Source organism: Lycium ferocissimum, chromosome 5 (assembly GCF_029784015.1).
Source record: "Lycium ferocissimum isolate CSIRO_LF1 chromosome 5, AGI_CSIRO_Lferr_CH_V1, whole genome shotgun sequence".
In the NCBI taxonomy this organism is placed as follows: Eukaryota; Viridiplantae; Streptophyta; class Magnoliopsida; order Solanales; family Solanaceae; genus Lycium; species Lycium ferocissimum.
The window spans coordinates 21298040-21308460 of record NC_081346.1 but is presented as its reverse complement, the minus strand read 5'-3'; the positions used below and the strand labels follow the sequence as shown (position 1 = coordinate 21308460).

The window sequence follows — 10421 nt, the reverse complement described above, 5'->3', positions numbered from 1 at the left end:
TTACAAAGTTTCCAATATATATAGATTAATTCAGAAACTACAACATAAAGATGACCACATGAAAACAAAACAAATACTATCAATTCCCGCTTAATAGATTTTTTCTTCTTTATTTTAGTGGTGAACCCATGCTCCAGAAATCCTAGATTCGCCTCTGATTACAAATGTCTTGTGTTCAGTGTAAACACCTTTGGTAAGTTTCCTTGAGGACATAAACGTCACCCCCATAAAGAAGTGGGAATAAAGATAAAAGATGTTACAAAGCTTCCAATGTATATAGATTAATTCAGAAACTACAACATAAAGATGACCACATGAAAACAAAACAAATACTATCATCATCATTATCAGAGATGGTTAAACTAACACATCTATGTCGTAATTAATGCTTCGTTCCTAATAACAAATAGTGCAAAATTGTCCCTGATTCAGCTTCACCAGTTCGTAAAGTCCCTGATCTTAACGGTTAACTGCAGCTCTTTATCTTGGTTAAGTTAATATGTGGGAGATTAGGAAGAGAATCCCTGATAATCATACGGGAAGTTAGATTCATATCCCATTGAGTTTAATTGGTAATCTGAATCATTTTGCTTCTCTCCAAAACTGTTCATTTGAGAAGTTCCTGCAGACATATTCAAGGAAGGGGGGAAACTCTCCACAAAGTTGTTGTTTGGAATTATAGAAGAATTAGGCACATAGCTGTAATTTTGATGATCAGTGTTAACGTGGGACGACGATGAGGGGAAATTATTAAACGAGGGAATATATGGCGCATTGTTAGGATCATGATGAGTACCGAAGTTGAAATCATCTTTGGAGATACTGAGGTTTTTCTGAAAATTCAAGACAATTTCCTGTGGATTTTGATGTGGCAAAGGTATTAGTTGTTGATGTTGGTCAAGATTTCCTGAGTTTGGTTCTTGATTTTGAGGTATTATTACAGCCAAAGGTCCTGGTGCTGGATTCACATTGTGGACACTAGGACCAGCACCTTGGTTGCAAGTGTGCCTTCCTCGATAAGTGACTTCAAAAATGTTGGGATCTTCATCGGATCTTTGAACTTGCTTCGTGGCTAAACAACCTTGGACATGTCGTAGCGTGCATCTGTAATAACCTCTGCATTTAACAACCAAATTTTTTGTAAAAAAAATAAGTTGCTAGACAAATGCCAGTATATAGTATAATTCATGTTTTAATGTTATACCTTGGATGTTTGGCACCAAGAATATCTTTCTGGCCATATTTTCTCCAACTAAAACCATCATCAAGAGACCCTTCAATTGGTGCCCCAGGATGAATTTGAACTTGCTTTGTCCACCGTGGTGTACTGCTCTTTCTGCGACATTATAAACATAGACATATCAGTACTAGTGAATAGAGTCAGTGACCAAACGTGAAATTAATTCATGTATACATATAATTTATGAGAACAGAAAAAAGATAATAAACCTGTTGCGTGTTGTAGGATCCTTGGGCTCAAGGTCACGATCAGAATCTTCACTATGAGGAGGACTTGTAGTGAATGATGGCGGAGATTCAGACCTTCCAAAAATGGGAAGTGCAGGGGAATTGGAATGTGCTAGTAGTGAATTAGAATTGTCTCCAATAGTACTATTGTATTGGAGCAAGGACAAAGCCATGTCAAATTTGGACTGGATGTTGTGAAGCAAGAATTCCCGAGTAGTTTCGGGTGAAGCAGAGGAATTATTATAGTTAGGAGCATTGAGATGGAGCTGGAGCTGCTGAACGAGGTCCCTTCCTTGAGTTAATTCACTTACAAGTCTATTAAGCTCACCATTATTATCAGCTCCGTAGTTGTCCATTTGAGAAATTAACTCTAGAGTTTACGTAAAATACAAGACAAAAATGCTGCAGTGGGAGACAGAGTATATAGGAGTAATGAAAATATACAAGTTAATTGTTGAACCATACAAGAACTCTTACTTGTTGTAAGTTGCTAGCTTGTAATTTTGAATGCAGAAAATAGGAGGAAAAGGAAGAGATATATAAAGGGAAGGTGATGAAGGAAAACAGAATGATAACAAGGATGGGAGAAAGTTTGACTGCAGAATAGTTTCCTTGGACCAGTCTTCGGTCAACGGAATTGTAGTATAAGTAAGCTAGTCTAATTGCTGACCATTTCAAACTAATTAACCTGACCGTCTATTTACTATTAAGTTTAAACTCAAAATCCAATTTAAACCCTCCATGTAGGAAGTGGGGGTTTTGGGGGGAGGTTGGTCTTTGATATTACAACGTTGGGGCAACAAACATGGACTGGATCGAATAAATGATGAGGAGTGAGAATGAGAGGTTTGGAAGTCAAAAATATTGAGAAAAATGGGATGAACCAAAAATGAAGACCAAAGAATCTTCAAACCTTCTGCCGCGTTTACTGTTCCTCTTAGTTTTTAGCTAACGAGTAGCAACAGTTGCAGTGAAATTGAAACAACAACTATATATGTAGTGTGCAATTAGGTTCATATCCATCTGTTCCCACATTCCTAATTAGCTAAAGCTACTTTTCAACGTACGATGTTTTTCATGATATATGTTCTATATATATTTTAGAAAATCGTTTTCTAAATCACTTTCAATATTTGGACCGGTTACATGTGAATTATATTGTAAAAGATGGACGATGTGACATGAATATAATTCTTCTTTATATTTTTAAGCCTTTAAAGGTGGACACTTGAGATCGAGTAATTGTTGCAATTTTATTTGTAAAGAAAAACAATATATTCAAGTTTTCACTATTCAGACAACCAACCACTAAAAGGTTAATTTAATCAAGGACCTAGCTAAAAAGGAAAAACTAAAATTGATGCCTGACGTAGATTACTCAAGCCCTCGACTTAATTAATTTCTTACGTCGATGTTTTGATATATATACTAATGGTGCTCAACATGCATGGACGGTCTTCTTCGCTAATTAGTTACTAATATAATGTTCATCATAGAATTTAGTAATGTTTCCTGCTAATGCAACATCTGCGTTTCTTGTTAACATAAACAGAACCACTGCAAGTATATACACACTCAACAGCCAACACTTACCCTTTTTGTTTTGTTTTTTCTTTTGTTGGCGTTGACCATTCAAGGTATATTCTTGACTATTGACTCTGCTTTGAGCTAGATCTCCATTTCTTATTAGATGGTGGACTCTGAAAAGTAGTGAAGGAGTTAAACATTAATGCTTTTGATTCTTAGGTTGAAGTTACAATTATAACTTCAATCCTCTCCAATATTTTGATTTTTTATCATGCACATTGAAGCTTCCTTCTCGGACTGAATTCAAATATTACATATAAACAACGGGCAGAATCTAATATTCACGAAGTTTTAAGGAAAAAATATATACTTGTTGTGTTGTTTTTTAACAAAAAAGGACCAACTAGCTATTTATAAAAGGAAATCTCCATGTGAGGTCCGCTACATTAGATGAGTAAACTTACTCTAATTGTAGTATTTAATGACTTCAAGCACTATAATATGTCTGCTATTAAGGTCATAAGCTGCTGGTTCATGCATGTACTTAATACATCCTACTTAATTCCCAACATAAGCTGTTTGAGATGGTATGGTTAATTAATGGATCTTTCCGTCTCTCTCATATATAGGCATCGTGCTCCTGCAATATATATATATATATAAGAGGCGAATAATTGAAATACACACTCCCCTATACCAATTCATGAGGCAATGTTGACTGCGCATGGAGTTTAAGTAATTAAGAAAGTAATTTTCTTGAAACTAATGGTTTAAAATAAGTTATAGACATTTGCATTGCTACAAATCATCTCATTGAGGGTAAATAGAAAGGAAGTACCACATAAATTGAGATGGATGGAGTATATATACACTCACGGAAATACACACACATAACGACTAGACTATCAAAAACAGAACGCATGTGTACATAGTCATACATATACGTGAATGCAACACACACAAATTATCAGATACTTTGAAATAATTTTTTTAGTCTTTCCTTATTAATCATTTCCCCTCTTCTCTTCTACTGGTTTGACTTAAGCATTTGCGTTGAATAACTTTAAAATAAGTTGCTAAACATTGTCCCAAACTTGCGCTAGTCCAAAGTTACCCTTATTTTAAATTTACGGTCTTTAATTTGATCTTGAAGTAAGTAGTAAATGAGCTATTTAATTAGTTTCTTAATCCTTTTCATTTCATTAGATATTATAGTAATTATATAATTAACAGTAACTCTTCTATCCACTAGCAAATTAAAGAATTTGAGAAGAAATAACTAGAGTATTTAAATGGTTATGTGTATTAATTATGTATATTCTTATAATTGCTTGAGTCTTTCACTACAACAAAATATGCTTTTAGAGGCAATTAATTTTGCGGCAATAACTTAATTGCCACTAATTATATTCTAGAATCAATTATTACAGGCAATACCAAACTTTAGCCCTAACAATAAATGCCACTAAAGGCTTTAGCGACCTTGGATCTAATGACATCAATCAATTGCTGGTAAATCTTTTTGTGGCAATAACTATTGCCGCTAAAAGGAAAATATATTCCCACTAAAAGCCTCTTTTGGTGTAGTGTTTGATCCTTCTTTACTTAATATCGTGTAGTCAAAAAGACCATAAGTAATATATTGACGTTGAATACCTTTTCAAATGTGTGTAATATATTGACGTTGAATACCTTTTCAAATGTGTGTGCATGTCTGCTCCAACTGCTTTAGCTAGAGTGTACTGAAAACATGACAAAATTAGCTTAACGTCATCTGTCATACACCAATGAATTGTAAATAATATACGGACTAGCTATTTTAGCAAAGTATAGTTACGTGAAACTAATAAACATAATATGTTTGAGGACTATGAGTTGCATTCTTATAAGTTATCTCTAACATAAATGACAAAAATGACATATAGTAACACACATTGCGTTTATGGACTATCATGAATGATATAATTCAAACAGTAAATGAAATACACCTCTCTCTGTAGTTTTATTTGTCCATGTTTGACTTTGCATACCCCTTAGGCCCTTAAGAAGTACTCTCTCTATCCATTTTTACTTGTCCAAAATACTAAAAATAAATGTCCACTTTTACTTGTCCAATTAGGAAAATCAAGAGATAATTTATCATTTTATACCTATTTTACCTTTATTATTAATTATTGGGTTGAAAACTTTAACAAATTGTTACAGACGGCACAACTTTTAAAGTATGTTTGATTGATTTCAATTATTTAGATGATTTATAATAATTAAGAGTGATATAAAAAATTGTCATTTTTTTATTGTTCTGATCCTTAAGTGGTGTGCCAAACTAAACATGGACAAATTAAAATGGAGAGTAATTAATTAATTGATAAGTTTACTATCACCCTTTGAATATAACAAATTCAATATTTTGGGAAATACATTGAGAAATTATTACAGTTAATAATAATGAAAAGTTAGGAACTAAGCAATGAATTATTTCTTGATAATTTTCCAAACTGGACAAGTAAAAATGGATATTATTTTTAGTATAATGAACAAGTGAAAGTGAACGAGAGAGTATTAAAAAATAAAAGAGAAAGGCTTTCACTTTCCTAAAAAAGTATAGTCTAGATAAAGTACATTTCATTATTATTATTCTTAGAAGACAATAAATCATTAGTGGGACAAAAACACACCCCTTTGGCCATCCCTCGCCTCATGCTTGCAAAGTTCCTGTGGGTGCTCTAAATTAATGATACATGTCTAGTAGTTGTGCGGGGCGTGAAATGGGCAGATTGAGCTGAATTTAGATGGATTAAACTGTGTTGAGTTAATAAATGAGTGAGTCAATAAGCCGCCAAAAGATTACTAGAATTAAGAAGTGTTAGATCAAGATGGGCTAAACTTATGGATCATAGCTTCAGTTTTTTTTGCGCGGATTGTCCTTGAAACGTGCTAGTCTTTAATTAATTTTTGCCCTCAAATTGTTGATCTTAAATTTTTGACCTTCGCCTAAAAAAGTGGCCGTAAATACCCCGAGGTTTTTTGTTCGAACCCCGGCTCAGTAAAAAAAAAAAAAAAAAAAAAAATTGCAAGACAAGGTTTCGCTAAAGTTAGGCCTCGTAAGGCGTAACTTAGTTATGTTGTAGTTTCAAGATAAGCCTTATAAGGCATAACTTCTGTATTTTTAAGTTACGCTTAAGGCAAAGTTATGCCGCACAAGGAGTAAAGTTATGCCTTAAAGCATAACTTAGTATATAGAAACTATGCCTTAAAGCATAACTTGCCTTACGATTTTTTCTTACTTTGCTGGAATTCTACAACTTTTGCCCGAATAGGCCTAATTTGCTATGAATTTCTGCCTTGCGAATATTTTTTTATCCTCTGCTGGGGTTCGAACCCAGAATCCCAGGGATATTTTCGGCCATGTAAAGTGCCGAAGGGCAAAATGAAAGACCAACAATTTGAGGGGCAAAATCAAAGACCACCCCGAGAATAAGGGCATATGTGTGAATGACCCTCATAGCTCAACCGGTCCAACTCTTACCAAATTTTTATTTTATCATTTTCTTATAGTTTGTCTAATTATCAAATAAAATTAATATAATTTTTTCTTTATTTTAGCTATGTAACACATGGAGTATCAAATAAAAATTGGCAAACATGCTTAACCAAATTAATCCAACTTTTAGATGGATTGAATTTGTGTTGGTATTTAATTAGATGTGTCATATTTTTGTGGACTGATTTTGTTACCCTAATAATATGTAGAGATCAAACAGGATTACTTTTCCTTAAACATTGGTTTCGAAATATTCTACTACGTACTCCAATCACTGTATTGTGTATCGTACGTACCATAAATATGATAAAGAATGAGTCAAAATTTAAAAAGGAAAAAAAGATATATTGTCTACTCCCTAGATATATTATGTGTTCTTATCCCTTATCAGTAGTGGGAGTGGGACGACGTTATTCGTTCACAGTATTTAACTTGATTATCTAATAGTAAAACCAATCTTTATAATATGGGGGTGAAGTATATATGTGAAATTCATTAAATATTTATAATGTTTAATTGTGAACCTTATAACTAAAACTAGTTATAAGTTTGGTGACAACTTTAGAACCTATAAGGTTCAAATTCTAACTCGATCTCTATTGATAACTCAACTATATAGCTATAATATGTGTACCATCAAGGAATTCACGCGTAGTCTTGGGAGAAAATATCTTAAAAGGTCACTCAACTTTGAGAAATTATTTAGCAAAGTCATTAAACTTTGCTACATATCAATAAAATCATTCAATTTTGGCCTTTACTCTCATAAAATCACTCAACTAAATATGTCATGAAAAAAAAATATGACATGACAATATTATTTAAATTTTTATGCCATGTAGACATGAACCCCACAAATTTAAAAAAAAATAAAAAATCATATTTTAATACCTCAACATCCACCCACTAACCCTTCATTTAAAACTCATTTTCTTTGTTGTTTCTACCTTATTTTTATGTGTGATCTTATTCTTTTTCTTGAAATTATTTTCTTATTTATTTATTGCACTGTCCTTCTTTTGAGCTTCTACAATCTTTCTTTTCGTCTCTATTTTCTTATCTTTCTACTTTCTTTACGTATATCTATTTAATAGATAAGACTCTCATACAATATATTTACATCAAATCTATATATATGAATTTTATTATAATTAAAAAATAAATGAAATAAAAATATATATTAATTAATCATAATTAAAGAATATATAGAAAAACGTGAATGTTATTATTGGTTTGGCTGAAAGGAAGAGGCCACATAGGACCGGTTGGACCCTTTCCTTTGGTAAGCAACAACAATTTTTTTTTTTTTACCAAAAAAAAAAAAAAAAATTTTTGGTTAATATACGTTGGAACTAAGGTTAAAAATAAATCCGTTGGCATTAATATTTTTAATGAGTCAATTGAAATTTAACAACTTAGCTCTCACGTAAGGTGTCTAAAGTAGTAGATTAATTTTCATACATTAAATTTTAGAAAAAACTGAAATGTATATCCAAAATTAAAATATGAATTTATTTTATTTTATTTTTATTTGTAGGGTCCATGTCTATATGGCATAAAAAAATTGATTAATATTGCCATGTCAAATTTCTTTGATGACACATTTAGTTGATTGATTTTATGAGAGTAAAGGCCAAAGTTGAGTGATTTTATTAATATGTAGTAAAGTTTAGTAATTTTGCCACATAATTACTCAAAATTGAGTGACCTTTTGAAATATTTACTCGTAGTCTTGTTGCAATAATTTACTGGTGTGGTGTGGTGATGCTGCACTTCAACATTTCTAAAACGCGGAAATACTGGAGCACTAAATATATAATATTATACTTTAAAATATTAACTTAGGAGACGATAAATAAAATTCGTCAAGAGCTATACGTGTAAGAAGGTTGATTTTCCTATAAAAAACATTTGGTGTTTATGACTTTGTCTAACTCATGGTAGTTGCAATTAACACCCTTCCGTACTCTATAAAATATATAAAGCACCTGAGATGACTATAACTTGGCTTTATGTTATTATGTAGGCTTAATGCATATGTGGTCCCCTAAATTTGCCTTTTTTATTTTATGTTAGCACCTCAACTAAGTGTTGTTCCTATTTAATCCCTGAACTCATTTTCAAGTGTGTCTATCAAACTTCCTAAATTTGATTTTTATTAGAAGCAGAAATTAAATTGGGGAAATGAAGGTGGAGTAATATTTTAGACATGTGGTAAGCTATTCTTTAGGTTATGGATGTGTAGGTTTCTGCTGGTTCTGCTCTTTCACTGTGGGCTTAATTAAGAGCTATTCTTTTTTTTCCCTCTCAATTGCTGCTAGTCTAAGCTAAAAGATGACATAATTAAATTAGAATATATATTAGCATATTGCTACAATGAAGATGGAATACTATGTAAATCGGATTGTGTTTAATAGACACACTTGAGAATGAGTTCAGGGGTTCAATAGGAATAATACTTAGTTAAGATGTCAAAATAAAAAATAAAAAGACAAATTTAGGGGGCCGCATATGCGTTAAGCCTATTCTTTAAGAAAGAAGATCAAATTTATAGAGCATCAAGACTTACAAAGAGAGAATACCATCATAACGAAGATCAAAAGCAGGAACACCTTTTTTCTTTTCCTTTTTCTCCATTCACGGGCCCACACGTCCTTCATAAAATCAAAAAACAGAAAAGGTGGAAAAAAAAAAAGTTTTTATATCCTCGCAAGCAGTGACGGAGTCAGGATTTTCGTTAAGGGGGTTCAAAATATAAAAAAGTAAATATACGAAGAAGACTAAGAGGGTTCAATATTTACTATATATACATAAAAAATAATTTTAACCTTATAAAAATAATATTTTTTTTCCGCCGAAGGGATTCGGATGAACACCCTCGGCATAGTGTGGCTCCGCCACTGCTCGCAAGTAGTATGATGAGAAAGTTTAGGTTCAAAGAATACTTAAACCGAAACGATGAAATAAAAGGAAAGGATACTATATGGTTGGTTCTAGAGAATAAATTATAAATTAAATCCACATATTTTCCACAAGTAATATTGAGTATGACCCGCTCACTGACTACGCGTCTTGAGACTTTGATAGTGCTTTTTCTCTTGCTTTTTGAATTCTAACGTCTTGCCGTGGATGATAAACTGATTTTGATTCAAATTATCTCTTCTTATGTATTGTTGAATTGAACAATAAAATGGGAGAGTCATACGGTAATTGACCTGGTCTTTTCGATTCATTTTTTTGCGCGGATTGCTCTTCATTTGGGATGGTCTTTAATTTTTGACCTTCAAATTGATGGCCTTTAAGTTTTGTCCTTCGCCTAATACTCCGAGATTGTGGGTTCGAACCCCAGCTCAGTAAAAAAAAAAAAAATCGCAAGGCAGCCATGCAAATTCTGCCTTAAGGCCAAAATTCTGTCTTAAGGCAGAATTTGCAAAACTCTGCATTGCAAATTTTTTTAAAATTTTTAACTGAGTAGAGGTTCAAACCCGAAATCAAGAGATTTTTAGCGAAGGGCAAAAGTTAAAGACCACCAATTTGAAGGACAAAAATTAAAGACCACCCCCAGCGAAGGACAATCCTGCAAATTGGCCTTTTCGATTCAGATCTTTGGGCGGGCCAAGTACAATCCCTTATTGATCAATTGCTCCTGCCTGTTTGTCTCTTGGTCTTTGAGGCCCAATGATGTAGTAATAATAAGGAAAATTTACTTGTCATAGCTACCTCTAACACTTATTTATGAATAATAACTATCTTATTTTTTATTTAATTTTTGTAGCTTTATTTTTCCAAAATTACATTTCATAATTGGTCCAAAAACTTTTAAATACGTATCCTCTCTATTCTCCCTCACTACACATTTAAGATTTATTATCTTCTCCAAACC

The 10421-nt window shown here is 32.5% G+C and overlaps 1 protein-coding gene across 1 annotated transcript; it reads right to left on the bottom strand.

Moving 5' to 3' along the window:
• Positions 1–253: 253 nt before the first annotated feature.
• On the bottom strand, positions 254–1975 carry LOC132058298 (probable WRKY transcription factor 41). The gene is made up of 3 exons (XM_059450845.1): positions 1450–1975; positions 1205–1336; positions 254–1116 (listed from the first exon to the last, which is right to left on the bottom strand). Exons 1-3 carry the CDS (start codon positions 1821–1823, stop codon positions 510–512), a joined length of 1113 nt encoding a protein of 370 aa, XP_059306828.1. The 5' UTR covers positions 1824–1975; the 3' UTR covers positions 254–509.
• Positions 1976–10421: the final 8446 nt, after the last annotated feature.